Genomic DNA, 18,891 nt, shown 5'->3' with positions numbered 1-18,891 from the left:
AATCTACATTTTCCAATTTATCCTTTTGACTTTTCAAATTTCTAGAGGTAAGTACAATTGTACTTTGTACAAACAATATCTACTTTTGAGGGATAAAATTGGAAAGTTAATAACATTTGTTATGTTGTATTAAAACTCGTGCAAAAAGCAAGTAAAACAATCAATTAGGAACGGAGCGAGTAATATATTTCATTCAATTTTCAAAAAAAAAATAAAATTGAATGTCTCAATTGTATATATTTTATTTGTTTAATAGTTCAAGTGTTCACATTTTAAGTTCAATTACTTAATTATATAAAATTATAAATTCACTAACCAATTTGACTTTCTTTTCTTTTATTTTTTCCAAAGAAAAAATAGAAATTTATTTTTTATTTCCTTTCATTTTTTTTTCTTTCAATATAATTAATACATGTAATGTAATGAGAGTTATACACATACACTTAACTTTTGAGTTTTAGGAGGATAAGCTTGAAGGACTCAATTAATTTAACCACTTTTATATTGTTATAATTAAAATTAATTTATTGTGGTTTCAATTCACTTTTTGATCTAATGGCTATAAGTTCATATTTACATTGCATTCCCAAGTATTATTCTTATTACATGTGAACATGTGGTACATATTTTTAAATTTTACTTCATGATGTTACCTTGACCAAATCTTACGCCTATTAAATTTTCGTTAATGTATATTAAATGCCAATTTGATTTATTATTCAAAAAGAGAAAGGCAAAAAGGGGGGAGGATTTATTAAATTTGTTGCAGATATTTTCAGCACAAAAGATATAAATAATTAATTAAAAAGTTTGAGTACTCAGCGGAAATTTTCTGAGAATCGAAAAAAGAAAAAAGCGAAAATAAAGAAAAGCGAGCATGGGATATGGCGATAACACGTGCGGGGGGAGCTAGCTGGCGTCAGCAGACCTGAAAGTGACGACCGTACATCTCCTGTTGCTGCTGCTGCTGTTGCTGTTGCTGTTGACGGAAGAGCTCCTTCTGGCGGCGGAGCTCCATGACTTTCCGGTGAGAGTTGGAGTGCTGAGTGAGCACGAAGGTGGGGCTAGCGGCGGGGCGGTACTCCGGGACGAGGCGGCCGGACTTGAAACGGACGCCGCAGGCGTTGCAAAGCGTCTTGGGGCCCAGCGGTCCGGTCCGCCACTGCGGCGTCTTCTCGGAGGCGCAGTGCGTGCATCTGCGCGGCACGTCCTCGGAACTCTCTCGCTTCTTATTGTTGGAGATCTCGTGAGTAACCGTCTCCTGCGGCGGCGGCGGCGGCTGCATTGCGGCGGTCCATCCTGTAGCGGCGGATCGGGATCGCTTGCTCCTGGACCGGCCTTGAAACGCCGCGCTGCTCGCCGTCAGATTCATCGTCGAGTTCGCCGCAATGTCGCTGAACGAATCCTCCACAAACGTCGATAGCCATTCCAGCTCCGCCGCATCTTCACTCTTCACTCCATCCACACAACAAAACAAGGGCTAATTAGTAATTTCCTACTCCACTCTTTCTTACTTAGACTTATAAGTCTAAGATAGAGGGAGTAATAACAAATTAATTGCTGAAAATTATGAAATTTCTGACCATCAGAATGTAATATTAAATCAAATTAAAAGTAAAAAGTCAGATACCAAAAATGATCGAAACAAGGCTTTCTACCTAATTTAAGATTACTTTCAGATGGTCAGAAATTTCATAATTTTATCTTAGCTCCATCAACAGAAAAAGCAGGGGCAAATTAGTAATTTACTAATACCAAACTCTTGTACTTAACTACTTACTGGGACGCAAAGGTCGTGGGTGAAGTCGGCGGAGGAGTGGGGGTTGAAGAAGTAGTTGTCGGCAGGGGAGGAGGTGGTCTCGGCGGAGTGAGGGAGGAGGTGGTGGTTCGATGAGTCGTCTACGGCGGAGGAAGAGAAAATGTCGGCGTTGGAGAAGTCGAGAAGATCATCAATGCGAAACAGTTCCGGCGCCGACACTCCTCCGTAGATATCCATTATCCGCTCCCTCCAAATCCTCAGCGTTCTCGGATCTCTCCGGCGAGTAACGCAAAGCTTGAAGGGGAGATGGAGAGATGAATGGCAGCGGCGTGGGGGGCGGGGGAGGTAATATAGTAATGTACGAGTGCCTAGAAGCTATAGCCCACTGGTAGAGTGGACACTGAATCACACGTAGTATAAAATATATATATAACGGAGAGTGTAACATTAAAATGTATTGTGAAAACGAGCCAATGCTTAACAAGATTGTGTGTTTTTTAATGGTATAGCCAGCTTGTATTAATTCTAGGCTTTCTTTTTTTTAGGTTTATCTTTTCCATCCCCCTTATCTCACTATAATCCTCATACAAAAAAATCACGAGTTTAATCTTCGTCAAAATTTTGTCGGTTAGGCCCGTAGCACATGATCTTTCTAGTATAGTTTACGTATATATTTTGTGTAAGTTTATATGATCTTCCTAGTGTGGGTTCCCCTTATCACTCAAAATTGTGCAATTTACCCCTCATGTGTGATTTACATGGTATTCTCACTGCGGATTCCTTCGTCTGTTCAATAATACAAGTTTCACTTGTCGATCACTCAAAAACATGAATTTGGTCTGGGTCAGGTCTCAAGATTCAATATAAGGAAACAATGTAACTAGCTAGCTTATCTTTCTTTCAAGAATATAAAACTAATTTAGATTCGGTTTGAGTTAGACGTTAATACAAGAACAACTATCTTGTCTATATGCGTGGGCCTCTTGGAATACTAATAAGTACTCCGTAATTAATAAATCAGAATCTTCTTTTATATTGTATTGATGATCACTGCTCTCGCTCATGTAATGTCATGTGACATTGTGATCATTCATAAACAAATTACTTACAATATAACTTCAATTAGCATTGGATGCCTTAAAATCCATAAACATTTTTTGTCCGTTACTATCTAAACTCACCTTGTGACTATAACTGGCAAATGACCATAAAGAGATAAATAAGCTTAACTTGTATATAATTGACTGATTTAAACTAAGAAGGCCACCGTATGTACGTAATTTCAGTATGATGGTCCATATATATATGTGTGTGTATAGTGTATTGCAGAGTCAGCCCCAGCCCCATAGCCAATATGCTAAATTTGATAGTTCACATGAGAATGGGAAGGCATGGTTGTCCATGTTTGAGCCAAAATGGGTGAAAGTAGAGACAGGTTAAAATTGTGAAAAAGATAAAAGGGACAAGGCATGCAAGCTTATGTAATCTCCAGCTGGCTGAAACCGAGTTCATTAAAATAGTACGGTGTACTGTGTATCTTTTCAATCCACAGGATAAATTCACCTTCAATTCATATAGTGGATGGACATTATTGAATTGTAGTATATTACGGAGTATAACTTTTTTCCTTTTAAATCATAATTAATGAATTTATGAGATCGGGAGTTTTGAGCGTCTATAATACGTCGCATTGTTTCTTCGAGTTTTAAAAAATTCAAAATTTCTTTATTGAATACAATAATAGTTGGACAGTTACCTAACGGACATAGTCATATATAGCGGTGTCATTTTGGCACTTCAGTTACTTGAAGTCCAATATTAATTCAGATTTTTAGTTGAGATGAAACACATGCTTCAATCCAACCTCCACCATACCTAATGTTATTATTCATTCAACTTAAGAGGTGGATTTGATGCATTTCCGGTCTTTTATCTTTTAAGTCAAAAAGGGGTGGAAGATAGACATTATGGAGGCACGTGATGGATGAGGACTGGTGAAACTGCATACTGATCCCAAAGCAAAATAGGCGGCACGTGCAAGGCCATGTGAGGCATACGATGATGCGATAAAAAAAAATTCTCTCCCGGGATCGATCAAATCTTTGAGTGCTCAACACAAGAAGGGCGGATGGGTCTGCTGAAATTGGGCCAAAAGAAAAAGAAAAAAAAGAAAAAAAGAAAGCAGTTTTATATTGAAACCCACGTGAGAATGCAGCTTAATTAGCAAGCAGATGCACATGCGAAGCCACCATGTTTATGTGCTTAAGCTTTGACCTCAACCCAGCTTCCCAAGATTCTTAATTACCTAACGACGTTACAGCTTGCACAGTTTGACACACAGGTGAATATGTATGTATAATGTATGCAGCTTTCAATGAAGCTTCATCCACACACATGCCCCAAATATTATACTATTCTGCACCACCACAACACCCGCCCAGCTGCAGCACTAGCAGGTTTATTATTATAGTATATAGCATGGCAGCTTTAATGGGTAAATCAGAAGCTTGCAACTATGATTGAGTTTACATTGGAGAAAATGTGTGAATGCAATGTATAATGGTCTGAAGAGACTGAAGGAAACGGCTTAGAAATTGCGAATACTTGGTTTTTCATACAAATAAAGTTAAGAGTACTTCAAAATTTGCTGACAGTGGATTAAAGTCTTTGTATCACAATCACACAAGTTCAGAATAAAACAAGCAGGCAGCCTGGGAAACATCATTTCACGGCTCACAAATCAAATGGATGGCAATGTTACATCTCCCCTACGAATCATCAACTTACTCGTTCAGAAACTGTGAAAATATATAACCCTATTCCTCATTCTGACTTTCATCTTTGAAGAGCTTTATCATGTCGTCGATTCGAAGAATTGTGATAGCAGCTTCAGTTGCAAACTGGGACAGCATTTGTTGCAAGGGTTATTAGTAAATGAAACCCAACTTTTGTGTGTTATGTTATTAATTAATGATGATGAGAGCTTACTTGGATTATCTTCACTTTACTCATAGCAGGCTCAATTACTCCAGCTTCCAAGTTGTTACGTACGATTCCCTTCACTAGGTCTAGTCCCATGCTACAATAACAAAGTGAAACCAAGGTCAACTTGGAAAATATAATGAAGGGAATTTGTTGACTGATTGATAGACCATGTCACCATGGCATACAAATACAAAAGAAAACAACAGTAACAAAGCAACAACATAATACCTCGACCAATGTTTCTTATCTGCCTGTGTTTGTGCATAATGGTGATGTGCACGTAATTGAGAAACCAACTCGGTCGAATCCTTAGCAGCATTGACAGCAAGTACCTGCACCAGAAAGATTCCCCAGGCTAGTAAGTTAGGAATCAACAAAGATACAAATGGGCAATAATTTTAAGGTTGTACACCCTTGAACCTTTGGAATGATCAATAAGGATTCGGCAAATTCAGCAATTGCCAGTTGCTCCCGAGATCCAAGTGTAGTTGCAAGGTACTCCAGGTAAACTGATAAGGCAGACTCAACAGCACCTCCACCAGCAACAACCTGTTTAGCCGTAGTTAGCAACCAATCCAGATTACATACTACTCATATCTAAACCATCAAGAATGAAAGAAATTGAAGTTCTTTACCCAATTTCAGATTACATTACAAGAAAAACTCAAAACAAGCTGCCCATAAATTTAAGCACAGTAATTGTCTGCCTTTAACCCGGCAGGGTGCATGATATTTAATCTTCAACAAAAGATTATCATAAGTTAGACAGCAAGAGAAGGGGTTTACAGTTGTGGATTCTAATGTTCTCTTAACAATGCATAAAGAGTCATGCAGGGCCCTCTCCATCTCATCAAGCATAAAGTCATTTGCTCCCCTAAGTATCACTGAAACCTGACAGAGAGAAAATTAAAGTCAAGGGGTATGGCCTGTAACTATCATAATCAAGAAATGGATATTCAAAGATGCATCTAAATGGGGGAACCAAATGAAAGGTAAGATAACAGCATACCGCACTAGTGGTTTTAGTCCCTTTAATCATAATAACATCGTCATCAGCAATGCGCTCCTCAACAACCTCTTCTGCCTGTCCAAGGAGTGACGCTTCAAATGTTTCTTCTCCTTCCATATCTGCAAATGTTGAGACCTGCACCATGGAAATGGATGAGGAAGCACAAAATAAATAACCCAAGGCCAAATCAGTAATGCTCCATCAATTGACAACATGTCATGCCCTCATCTGTTATTTCAATATATTCCTTTTCATTTCCTCAGCCCATCTAAAAATTTGAAATACAAGGCAATAAAGAAAAAATGAATTAATAACAAATACAAATCAGTCCCTTGAAAGAGTCAGATGAGTTTTGAGGTGATAGGTACTTAAAAAAGTTTAGTTGGTTTATGCCACAAACCTCCTTATTTTGGTTCAAGCTCTAATCATCATTCATCAGCAGGCTTAAAAAAATTTTAAAAACAAAACAAAAGCAGATTTAAAAAGTATGACATAAATATACACAGCATACCACAGTTGCACCAGTAGCCTTGGCAACATGACGCAAATCTTCCTTACGAACCCGTCTAACTGCAATTGCACCAGCTTCCACAAAGTACTGAAAGAATATAAAAGGCAAATTAGCTTAAACACGCTCAAAGAAAAAGAAAGCTGAAAATTATTAGTTTGTGAGTGTACTTACAAAAATAAAGACATAAAATGCATACATAAAAGATGCATAAAGACATTCAAAATAGAAAGCAACTAAAGCAAATGATAAATGAAACATCTTGCCTTGAGTGCCATGTCATCAATTCCTTTGGAAGTCAATATAACATTGGCTCCAGCTTTTAGAAGCTTCTCAATGCGTTCTTTTGTCATATCAGCTTCTCTGTAACAAAGAAGTTCCATTACTGCTGCAAGCTATGACAGTAACAAGGAGGCTTACGGACACAGTGCAACAATTTAAGTATAGAAAACACAATGCAGCTTTGCAACATTGCAACCCTATATTCCCATGAACCTTGAAGACTAAATTTTGATATACCCATCCTCTGCGACAAACCCTCCACAGAATCTCTCTAGGATAGTCAGTGTAGTCAGATTTATAGGTGAAGGACGTACATACTTAGAGAACCCAATAATTTCTTCCGATGAAATTTCTAGAACTGTTTATTGAATATGTACTGTTACTATGTACCATAAAATCTTTGGATGCCTGGAAAAAGCAGCCTCACGAAAAAAATATGCTGATTGAGCACTGCAGTACTACTCAGAATTTGGTAAGTACGAATAAAATTGCAACACACTGAGCACGTAAAAATGGAGAAGCCTTCTAAAATTAAGCTTCTGACACCTAAATTGAATTCCGTGAAGCTCACCAAAAGTGGAGGGCTGTTACAACTAAATTAAGGTCAGTAACATTTCCCTGTTTTACTTAAGAGCATTAGGTACAGCATAACAGCAAGAATCTAGTGAAATAAATCACCTTTGACGAATCTTCTCAAGCTCCCTAGGATCGGTGACTAAAACTTGAACACCCAACTGCATTTTTGTCTTTTGAAGATTGAAGTCGAGGCAAGCAATCCGTGCAGGAGAAACTCTCAGTGGCATCCCTTGGGCTGCCCTACCAGTGTTTAGAGCATATCCTTTCAAAAGATAGCTATCTCTTGCACTTTTCCCATGGGCTTTGAGTATATTAATGCCCTGTGGAGACAAAGAGCTTGAGAAACTAAGTGCTTAAAATGATAGTTTAAACAATGTAGACAGGCATTAAAAATCCTTGGAGCAACCTCTCTGAAGCCAGACATAGTCTTCATAAGGAACTAACCTTAATGGGATATTTAATTTCACCTCGGGCATTAGTCATCTTAACCGCTTGTACTGCTTCAACAACCTAAAGATAAATCAGATCAAGTTATTCACGGTAAAGCATGTCATTTAGAAAAAGGAAAAAATAACAATAATACACACAAACAAACATCTAAAAGATGGAATTTATACCATCTATGTTTCTACGTACGTAAAAACATTGACAAGAAAAGCCACATGATAAAATATAGAAAAACATGCACAATGCAAAAGGCAAAGAAGGAAGAATTAGGAATGCATTCTGGTGGTAGTTGAAAACAGGATATGGTAGCCACAGATATTATTAATTTCCTTGAAAAGGAATTAACAAAAGCTCAAACTTACAAACTTACTGAAGCTTGGTAAGTGCCAACTAGAAGTAAGAACTCCTTTATTAAGGTTAGCAGTCACCTTTATTCATATTATATGGTCATACATGACACAGCATAAACAATATTCCTGATTAACATTATAAAACAGCTGGAAGCAAAATAGAGTATTGGGGCATGTTTCATGATTTTCAGATGGGGGAAAGAAAAAGAAAAAAGACAAAAAAAAAAAAAAAAAAAAAAAAAAAAAAAAAAAAAGGACAAATAAGGATTCACACTACATATTAACAAAAGTGTCACAACTATGCAGATATTGTCCTTTACATCATAGATACAAGGTCTGCACAAAAGGAAGCAAATTACAATTCTAAACATGATTCCACGACTAAATGACCAATTAGCATACCAGGTTTGCAAAGAAATCACTGTCACCAGAAATCAACTTTGATGACATGCTTGTCTTGGCACAATTTATGAGGGAATCCTTTCCAAGTTTTTCAACCTATCAAGATAACAAAAAGTGTTGTCAGATGACTGAGATCAAAGAATCCTTTAGATATTTTCAAACTAAATAGATAACTTGTGAACATCATAAAAAAGTACCATGTATTGTCTAGAGCAACTTCCAAAGAATGTTGATCTAGGAGTAATATATTCTTCTAGACTTTTACCCAATAATATATTATAAAGAAGCCCTTTCCAATGTTTAACAAAGAAAGCCAACAGGAAAGTGCCAACCTTTTAGCTTCTCGAATTGACAGTTTGCCATTTAAATAACTTGATTCAAGAACTATCTAGAAAGAACAGAATACTGAGACAAACATTCAGCAAAATGACCAAGAGACATTACCTTCACAGCCAGTTTCTCTTCAACATACTTACAAGCTTCTCTCATTGCAAGCTAGCAAGTGGAAAAACAATTGAAAGAAACCATAAGAATCAAGATTTTGTCAGTGAAATAGGACCTCATTGTTTGAAATGGGATTGGCAAGGGAAATAAACACTAGAACTTAATACGCACTCTGTATCCACTGATTATTGAAGTGGGGTGAATTTTGTTCCGCACCAAGTCATTTGCTCTCTGTGAAAACAAAAATGAGATACTTTACTATGATTTATGAGTACAGCAATGTAGTCAAAATTTTCCTCAAACATTGCGTGTTTTAAATGAATACCTTGAGCAACTCTGCAGCTATGATGACTACAGAAGTAGTTCCATCACCAACTTCCCGGTCTTGAAGCTCCGCCAACTCAACAAGAACCTACAATTTTGAGACACTATTATTATCAAATACAGCTTGCCTATAATGCTTATCCTATCCATTAAAAAAATAATAATAACAATACTCTATAATGTGACCTTGGCTGCTGGATGCTCAACTTCTAACATCTTCAGAATAGTAGCACCATCATTTGTGATTGTTACATCACCAATATCATCAACAAGCATCTGGCAGGTGAAATAACCACCAACGAATCAGTTTACATAAAGAATGACTTTGAACTACACCAAGAAAATCATTCTAAGATGTATGTGAAAAGAATCTCAGGCAGGACAGAATTTAATTCAAGTGAGCTTCACATTGAAACCATGTTAAAAACAATGAGTTAACTGGCACATATGGCAATCTGGAGACAAATAATATTCCTTAAAACTAGTTTAAGTCTCTGTCAGTAATTGTGCTAAAAACCTACTCCTGTGACTATAAACAAACAATTAAACAACTACGGAGTATGTGCACAGAACAAACGCAAATGCTCAGACTGAAAATAGGGGGAGCGAAGCAACCTTATCGAGCCCGACGGGACCAAGTGACGACTTAACGATGTTTGCCACTGCTTGGCATGCCATTACTGCAAATTCACAAAGCAAATGAATAAACCAAATGCAGAAAGATTTACATGAAAGCTCAAAATCTCGCTCATACACATAAATACGGGGACGGCGGTTACCATTTTGGGTTCGGACATCCTGGCCGGACTGCCGTTCGCCGGAAATATCGAGAGTTTGGCCCGCAAGCGCCATCCGTGTGAAGATCGAGAGAGTGAGTGTTGGTGGAGACGGTTCTGGAAGGATGGAAAAACCCTGGATCGACCTTTGAAAGAAATAAGCGCTGTGTATACTGAAAACCTCGGCAGAGCAACTGAGGTTTTTGAAGCGATGGGTTTTGAAGCTAACACTATTTCATTTTGGCCCGACCCGACGAACCCGGGTTATATAGTTGATCGGAAGTACAAACCTATTGGGTGTAGTGACAAGAAAAAAAAAAAAGGTATAAATACAGTATATTACTAAAGTAATATAATAGGGAAAATAGTTAAATAAGTATCTAAAGTAAATTAAATAATATAATTGAGTCTCTTAACTACAAGTTTAGTTTCGTTGAGTGACTTTAAATCAGTAAAAAGTATAATTGAACCCTAATTTTATCGATTTAGTGTTGACTTTGACTAGGCTTTCACTTATGTTATTTTTTTTTTAATGTGGTGTTTACTTGAAAGTTGAAACTCAATGTGACAGTTACGTAACATCTAATTTTTTAAAATTATGTTTAGTCATTGCCACATCACAAAAATAGCATAAGCAGGAGACTAGTCATCAATCATCACTAAATCAATGGTAACCTATTGAACATATAAATTAGGGCTCAATTGTATTATTTTTTGCCAGGTTAAGAGTCTCAATGAAGCTTTTTTTTTTTCTTTGTTTGTAGTTAAGGAGCTCAATTGTACTAATAAGTTCACTTATGTAGATTATTTAACTTTTTTTTTTTCTTATATCATGTTTTTCACATATATAATAAAACATACTATATTACTTAGATAATACTTCGGCTCAATATATCAAGCTGGTTAAAAACAACCCAGTAAATAGAAGTTGGCAAAGCTATAAATAAAGTGTCATAATATACAGTCTACACCCATTTTTGGTTAAGGGGAAATGGTCAAATAATTCATTAAACTTTACACGATAAAGTAATTAAACCATTGAACTTTTAAAATGTGTAATTAAACACTCCAACTCAAAAAAGCGTTGTTCGCACAGGTGGGCGGTGACATGCCCATGTCATGGCTTGTGCGTCTGTCCCTGTTACATGTTTTCTTTTATATGTATTATATCATATTTTCATATTTGTGAAACGGGATTTGAACCCTAGGTAGTAGAGAGACTTTTCCTTTATTTTCCAAAGAAAATATTATACTGCAAATAGAGATATACATTATTGTTAATTTTACTTTTGTGAAGATTGCATTGGATATTATATTTCAAACAGCTTGGTTGAATCATTCATTTTGAAGATAAGTCTATTCATTACTTTTTTCTTTAAAGCTTTAATGATAACGTATTTTATACGTGTTTTTGTTTTCTTTACCATTAATATGTGTGAGTAATCCTATTTATAAATTGGTTGAGAAGTGCTTGTTATTCAATGTTTATTTGATGATTATTGCATAAAAGGAAAAAAAAAAAAAAACAATATAGGGTTCCTAATGTGTAGAAAATTACGCGTATTCTTTGTTAATCTCAAATTTCATCCTATGACCAATTGAGCTGCCCATACCGACAAATTACATGTATTATTGTATTGATGTGTGGTGCACAACATTATTAACATTATTATCGGTATGAAATTCAATCGCAACGAGAGTTTGATTGACATTCTCATAGTCATTGTTTGCAACCCAACCATTATTCCTCTATGAAAGTAATAAAGTTAGGACTTAGAGCTTGTAGGGGAATTGATGCATCATGAAAAGTGAGGCAATTCCCATCTACATGGCAAGTTTGCTTGATCATGAAAGTGGCTTGTAAACTCGAGTTGGTGGTGCAATCCTTCGAACTCAATTGTAGTATTTTCCTCTCAATCTCTTAGAATTGCATGCTCCTTCACCCATAATAAGAGTAAATTTCAATTTTGGTCTACTGACTATTGAACTTGTGTTAATTGTAACACTTGACTTTCAAAAATGTTAATTTAGTACATTAAATATGCAATTCTTATTAATTTTGGTCACGCTGGCCAAATTACCGGCCAAATGTGATCGAAAAATCTTAAGTTCTCTCTTCCTAATAAAATATATTGATTTCTACTTTCCCATTCGTACAATAATTATGCGTTAAAATTCTATTATAATATTATAAAACAGTGTAATACAATTCTTATTGTAATCAATCATTCTGTACTATATATAATAACAAAATCCTGAAATTTTAACTTCCCATCCAATTCCTAAAAAAATCTCTTCCTACTAAAATATATTGATTTCTACTTTCCCATTCGTACAATAATTTTGCGTTAAAATTTTATTCTAATATTATAAAATAGTGTAATACAATTCATATTGAAATCAATCAATCTATCTATACTATATATTTAATAACAAAATCCTGAAATTTTAACTTGACAATCCTATTGAAATCAATCAATCTATCTGTACTATATATTTAATAACAAAATCCTGAAATTTTAACTTAACAATTGAACTGAATTGGAAGGGGTAAATTCGTCTTTTCGTGTTTGAGAAAGCGATTGTTGACCAAAATCACCCCCCTCCCCCGGCGCTGCTGCTACTGCTACTGTCTCTCGAGCTGCATGTGGCCAATTTCTTTGATTTCTTGTTGCCTTTGTTGAGACCTAGAAGCGCTCTTCTCATTTTGCGGCTCCGAATCTCGCAGGCATTGCATAGCGAATGATCATGACCTAGGTCTGAGCCTCCATTTTCTTGCATTTTTCGATGATGCACTGCATTTCTTATTGGAAGGTTCATTTTTATTTTATTTTATTTTATCACGTTCAGCTTGTTTCAATTTTTACTGCAATTCGATAGAGTAATTCCAAAAGGGATTGGAAACATCCGGAAGGGATTGAGTTCCTTTCTTTGGCCAGAAACATGTAGCTCGTCGGAGAAGAAAGGAAACAAAGGTAAAATGTGATTGGATATAACATGAAATGATGACTTTGCCCTTTCCATTTAAGATTAATTGTTGATTTAAAATTTTTGGATTACATTTGATTGGTAATTTGACCGGCATGATTAAATTGATAAAAATTACTAGTCAAGATACTAAATTAATATTTTTGAAAGTCAAATGTTACAATTAAGACAAGTTGAATAGTTACTGGACCAATATTGTGGCCTAAGTCCCCCGTCATAGATGCCAAACGGATGAAACACATAACGGCCACTTGTTTTCCCAAAGTCCAAAGACCAGAGCCCAACTATCTCAGATCCGAAAAAGCATGGCTACATGCCTCTCCCTTCCCGCCACTCCAACCTCCTTCGCTCCCTACAACTCGAAGTCCGCCAGGTCCCCCACCGCGACTCGCTTCTCCCTAACGGATCGATCCCTAACCGCCAAGGACAACCTCCTCCGTCTCATCTCCGACCAGGACCGTGGCCTGAGGACTCAATCCGACTCCCAAAAGCTCTCCCAGATAGTCTCCGCGATTGACGACGTCGCCGCTGCCGGCCGAGACACCGTTACCACCGGCAGCTCCCTCTCCGCCACGTGGCGGTTGCTTTGGACTACCGAGAAGGAGCAGCTCTTCATCATTAAGAACGCGCCGCTTTTTGGTACTCGAGCGGGTGATGTTCTGCAGGTCATCGATGTCGAGAACATGACTCTCAATAATGTCATCACTTTCCCTCCTGACGGCGTCTTTTTTGTTCGGTCCAACATCGAAGTTGCTTCCTCGCAGCGAGTTAATTTCAGGTAGATATCCCTGCCGTAGTTGTATACTGTATTGCACATGTATTGTCTATGAATACCAATTTTGTCCAATTGTCCTATTAGCTTTTGGTATGCTTTTTGAATTCAAATAATTTCTAATGCTGCTTTCCATATAACTGCATCAGACATGAATTAAAGCTATCAATTGTTCGTAGTACTAAAAGGATATTGTTAGTGTACATTACAGTTCATTTTTCCCTGTCTGAATTAATACGTTGTAATGCTAGTATGAATTACATTGTGACACGGAGGGATGCAATCAAACAAGAATATGACAGAACCATATAATTGAATGGTTGGAGGTTTAGCATCATGCTGATTCATGCTTGGTGATTTTCATTCTTCTGACCTACACCATAAACTGGACAGCATTGTCTCTACCTGCTAAAGTATACCAACAACCAAGAGTTTCCAACTCAAGTTGTCAATCCTTCTGCTTTTGTTGAAGGTGGTGCTTCTGATATCCAGACAACCAGTCAAGTGGCAAAGATCATAAATTCATAATTACTTGTTTTGCACAGTTATTGACTCAAGGATCGTGGATGGATATGGCTAGTGATTCACAAAGAATACTGATTGTGGCCAAGATCAAATTTATGTGGAGGGCATGATGTATTGCACTCTCAGATATCCTACTGGTCTCCCACTCTATAGTTGTTGTGTACTACTACCCTCACACAAACTGAATTTCTTAGTTTAACTTGATGCAATTATTGAAGAGAATAAAAAAAAAGTTGTGCACTGTGTATCAATTCATCTAGTCGGAAGAAGAAGCTGCGGCCACAACTCTCCTTTTTTGTTTGATTTAAAAGCTGAAGCAACTCTTGGGATATATTAAATTCATAACATAAAGTATTCAACACTGCTTTTGGATATAGCTAGTCACTAACCAGTAACCAAGATGTTCAATCTGTACAATGTGGTGGTTTGCTAACTACTTTGTTCAATGGCTTTTGGAGGTTCACAAGTGCAGTTCTGCGTGGAAAGGGTTGGGAGTTCCCTTTGCCACCATTTGGGCAAGGATGGTAAGTGTTTGATCTTGATTCTTGATGATTTCTATGATTGAATGTTGCCTGTTGAATTTTTCTAAGTTGAACGTCATAAAAAGGTGAAGAAAATTGGTTTTCAAACTCTGCTGAATATAGTTTAATTTTGTTTACTAACTTAAAGAGTTTGTTTCAACTTTCTTCTACACTGCTAAAAATCTCTTCATAAGTACTGATTGAGATACATTCTTGTTTAACATTGTCACTGTATTTCGGTTTTAATTTTCTTGTTTAACAGTCTTTCTCTGGAATTATGTTGTTTTCTACTTTCTCAACTATTTTGGTTGTATCCTATTGATTGTCTGAAATGATTTTTTTGTTTTATAGGTTTGACACAGTGTACCTTGACGATGAAATTCGGGTTGTGAAAGATATTAGGGGAGACTACTTGGTTGTTGAACGTGCACCTTATAATTGGAAAGAGTGATAGCTGGGGCTTGTCTAGTTCTCTTCATTTTGTAGATAAGTTTTCTTGTAAGTTCTTTTTTGTTGAATAGAAAGAAAATGATATGGAAAACACATCCAATAAACAAATATGAGAGCAGAAATAGTGCTAACAGAATTACAGTTAGCTGCTGCTTACATGGTCTCCTGTACATGCAGTATGTAATGAAGATACTGTATTGCCAGGTAGGGTGTGTGGATTGGATCAATTTTCTTCAGATGCTCTTCCTTCCCTTCCCCATCCTTTTCTTTGTTCTGGGGAGACTTGATGTTATTAGAATAATACCTTTTCATCTGGATCTAACAAGTAGGGAGGGTTAGAGTTCCATATAAAATTCATTTAGGGAATCATTCATTCATTCTAATTTTTGAAATCTGAATAATCACATTTCTTCCACTCCTCTACCCCACATGTGGAGGTCTAACCTGGGAGTAATTGATTTCCATGTCTGACATGTAGAACTAAGAGCTTTAGTAGTTTTCCTTGGTACAAGGACTCTCATATTTTCTTCTTATTTTTTAAAACTAAAATCTATTTCTTTTCAATAAAATGCTACAGTTTTCAGAGGCACAACACTGGAGAAAAAAGACTGTTCAAAAGCCATGATCTACTATTTTGATGTATGAAATTTTCTGTCAGATGCCTTCTATTTTTACTTTAAATGATTTCATTGCTGGTCTTTTGTGGCTGTTAATTATTGACTGCATGCTAAGACCTTTTTGTCAGATAATTTTTTTATGCTTGCAGGCCCAATTTTTTGAAGGGTGGTGTTGGTTAACTGGGGTTCTTTAATATAAGCTCTGTAGTTTTAAATGCTTTTAATATGAAATACATCTCATTTCTTATGTTCTATCTGTCCAAATTCATGAGCATTTGCATAAAAAAGATTCTGTTATGCCCTATAGTTTGTATATCCTTTGTCTCAATCTTTATACATCCTTGGATATGCATTTTTCTATTCTCAGTTTGTATTTGACCATTAGTAATACTAATAGCGCGATTCTGCTCAAAGTATTGATAATTGTCATTGAAGTATTTTCATCTACATAGATACTATTTAAGTTCTCTGCTGTACATTCATTTGCAACAGTGGCTCTTGAGTATGATTCTGATGTGCATTTTATCAATACTCTTTTTCTTAATATATTTAGTGTACTTTTGGTAAGGCTTTAAGCGGTTAATAATTGTGTTTCTTAACATAAAATTTTCAGGACAAAACCACCATCTTCCACAAGTGGAACCAGTTCAATTTGGTATCTATGGAAGTTTTAAATTTACAAATAAAAGTTTAGATTTTCTACCACTGTTGTGAATTGTAGTCTACTTTAGAGCCATTGACTGTCAGTCTCTGCTCTCTACTTTCTGACTCCCACTAACAAATTAACAATGAAAATAGAAAGGGCTGAAATCAGCTTTTTTTGGGCATGGACTGAAATTTAGCTCTTATTGGGCATTCTTTCTCATTAAAAGAAAACATTTCATCTCAGCCTAAACCAAAGTTTTATCTGACCATGGTTAAGATAGCTTTTACTGTATCCTCCATAGGTAAATGAAGATGATTTGAGTTGTCTCCACCTTCTATATATGACTCCACTGAGCTGAATATTTGACAAAGAAATGCTTAATAAACATTCTCTGCATCATGTAGTATATGTTTGCATTATTAAATACATTCTTATCCTTAATGCTATGCTTGCCTTTTTCCTGTGTACTTTATCTGTGCCCAGCAACCCAGGAAAAAGGTCGGAAAGCAAACAGTCATTAAAGGTTCAATAACTGTACCAGCCATCTGTCATTTATTGCCAGTGGGAAGGCACTCCAGGTACTATCTAATTATTTCCTTCTTTGAGGACGCCCACAAAGGAGTCCAAAGAGTGAAAATGTTAAAGACTGGGAGTTGCCTTGCTGGAAAATTTGTCACAACAATTGTACATGTTGTCTGTGACGTGTTCAAACGTGCTCCAGAGCTTTTGCTTCCACTTCTATTGCTGCATTGTACTGTTCTTATCACTTTGGTAACTGGGGAAATTCTATCATATATATATGATACCTAAAAGGCTAAAATTTTACTAGTATAAGATACTATGGCCCTGTTTGATAAATTGCTGTTAGCTGATTGGGTTAATTAGAAGGTATAACTAATTGATAAAATTAGCTGATTGTAGAAAGGTGTTTGGTAAATTAGCTGTTAGCTGTTTGGTATAATTTCTTTTCTCAAAAAACTAATTGAAAAAGTTGCTTTGAGTAACTTTTTGAATTTTAACATTTTGGAGTACAAAAAACTAATTAACCAAACACTGATATTGATTTTTAAACAAAGTCAAACAACTAATAGTGATCAAATAAGTCAAAATTGGCCTATAGGCTAGCTATTTTGGGATTATATATTCTTATTATAAGGTTCTTGCTAATACTATCTTTTGGGATTATGCTGTGTCAATTTATTGTTATTGTCACTTGTTAAAAACTACAACATTGACCTAGCTAGTTAGTACATTTGTTTGTCCATATTACCCTGTCTTGCATTAATTGTACCTTGCTAGTTGATTGCTCCTGTTTTATCTATATGGTTACCTTGATTCAGTTCTTAATAATTGCTTGTAGATTGCTTCCAGGCATCCTTGCTAGTTTCATTTCTATGTTTATCTCAAATTTGACTTACCAATACTTCTACTTGTAGTTTGTTTTCGGGCATCAAGATTTGTCATTAGGACCTTTTGTTCACTTTGTGGAGGGTTAATGTAATTGATCATTTGTACTTGAAATAGTTACCACGGTGATGGTTAAATTAAAGTATTAGTTGTGGAAGCGGTTTATCGCTTGTATTAAAATTTTACACCTCCATCTAAAAAATCTACTAGTTGGAGTTATTAAAATGGTGCACCATTTTGAGTGATTTTCCAAAAGTAACCTAAAAGAAAAGGGGACTTCTCTAGTGACTGTACCAAAGATATTGAAGTTTTGTTGCAATGTGAGTGAAAGAGGTTGAGCCCCTCATCACCATATATATATGGCAGGTGTGAGTCACATGCATCTAAAAGAATGGTCCCATTCTTGAGTCTTGACTAGGAAATTTCATGGAAGGATATGATAGCTTAAGGCCAAGTGTTGTTGGGTCCTAAGTCCCAACTATAGTACAACTTTCACAGTCCATATGCATAATTGTCTTTAAACCTTAATTGTCATGCATTCTCCATGAGAGCATTTGTGCATTGGCGGACTTTTCTTTAAGCACCAACAACCACCATTAAATGTTACCAATTGATGGAAATAATGATAAATAAATTGTATGTTGTAGGGCTGTTATTTTTTGGCGAATGGTTCTCTTCAAGTTTATCGTGTTTTTGAATGTGCTAGATGTTCCTTCCATTCCTCTTCAGAGAATTTTATGGGCTAGTTCCAATTACTGGTAACTAGAGAGTATTGTTTTTAGGTGTCCCTTTCGTCTTTGTTAAAATAATGATAAATAAATGGTACAATGTTTTTTTTTTTTTTTTTTTTTTTTTTTTTTTTTTTTTTTGACAATAGGTTCACCCCAAGTTCATTCTGACTTGAAGGTGTTGTATCTCTCTCTTCTTCCTCTTCACTCTTCAGAGAATTTTATAGGAGGATTACATGAGTTTCTCTTGGCGTATACTGATTCCAACTACTTGTAACTACAGTTTTGATTTTAGGTGTTCATTCGTCTTGATTGAAATATTGATAAATAAATTGTACATTGTAGAGTTAATTAATGTTTTGGCAAAAAGTTGTC

At 36.0% G+C, this 18,891-nt stretch overlaps 3 protein-coding genes across 9 annotated transcripts; 1 reads left to right on the top strand and 2 right to left on the bottom strand.

The window, feature by feature from the left end:
• Positions 1 to 728: 728 nt before the first annotated feature.
• LOC109183301 (GATA transcription factor 4-like) lies at positions 729 to 2,238 on the bottom strand. Its single transcript, XM_019333395.1, has 2 exons — positions 1,781 to 2,238; positions 729 to 1,450 (listed from the first exon to the last, which is right to left on the bottom strand). Exons 1-2 carry the CDS (start codon positions 1,994 to 1,996, stop codon positions 920 to 922), a joined length of 747 nt encoding a protein of 248 aa, XP_019188940.1. The 5' UTR covers positions 1,997 to 2,238; the 3' UTR covers positions 729 to 919.
• A 2,095-nt stretch (positions 2,239 to 4,333) lies between these two features.
• On the bottom strand, positions 4,334 to 10,115 carry LOC109183292 (T-complex protein 1 subunit alpha). Its single transcript, XM_019333390.1, has 17 exons — positions 9,866 to 10,115; positions 9,702 to 9,766; positions 9,273 to 9,362; positions 9,088 to 9,174; positions 8,934 to 8,993; positions 8,763 to 8,813; positions 8,319 to 8,414; positions 7,564 to 7,629; positions 7,222 to 7,439; positions 6,528 to 6,624; positions 6,265 to 6,351; positions 5,754 to 5,888; positions 5,531 to 5,635; positions 5,165 to 5,293; positions 4,973 to 5,076; positions 4,748 to 4,838; positions 4,334 to 4,659 (listed from the first exon to the last, which is right to left on the bottom strand). The coding sequence occupies exons 1-17, from the start codon at positions 9,936 to 9,938 to the stop codon at positions 4,576 to 4,578; spliced, it is 1,638 nt and encodes a 545-aa protein (XP_019188935.1). The 5' UTR covers positions 9,939 to 10,115; the 3' UTR covers positions 4,334 to 4,575.
• A 2,926-nt stretch (positions 10,116 to 13,041) lies between these two features.
• LOC109183231 (probable plastid-lipid-associated protein 11) lies at positions 13,042 to 17,212 on the top strand. 7 transcript variants are annotated; one of them, XR_002054507.1, is made up of 6 exons: positions 13,042 to 13,628; positions 14,606 to 14,671; positions 15,020 to 15,166; positions 15,696 to 15,757; positions 16,349 to 16,390; positions 16,865 to 17,212. XR_002054507.1 is itself a non-coding variant. In XM_019333386.1 (4 exons), the coding sequence occupies exons 1-3, from the start codon at positions 13,156 to 13,158 to the stop codon at positions 15,117 to 15,119; spliced, it is 639 nt and encodes a 212-aa protein (XP_019188931.1). In that variant the 5' UTR covers positions 13,042 to 13,155; the 3' UTR covers positions 15,120 to 15,166; positions 16,865 to 17,120. The 7 variants fall into 7 exon arrangements, 4 of the variants coding, with proteins under 4 accessions (XP_019188931.1, XP_019188929.1, XP_019188928.1 ...); XR_002054508.1 differs by lacking the exon at positions 16,349 to 16,390; XM_019333386.1 differs by lacking the exons at positions 15,696 to 15,757; positions 16,349 to 16,390 and having other exon boundaries at positions 16,865 to 17,120.
• The last annotated feature ends 1,679 nt before the right edge of the window (positions 17,213 to 18,891 follow it).

This window comes from Ipomoea nil, unplaced genomic scaffold, assembly GCF_001879475.1.
Source record: "Ipomoea nil cultivar Tokyo-kokei standard unplaced genomic scaffold, Asagao_1.1 scaffold0188, whole genome shotgun sequence".
NCBI lineage: Eukaryota > Viridiplantae > Streptophyta > Magnoliopsida > Solanales > Convolvulaceae > Ipomoea > Ipomoea nil.
This window is presented reverse-complemented; position numbering and strand designations above follow the sequence as displayed.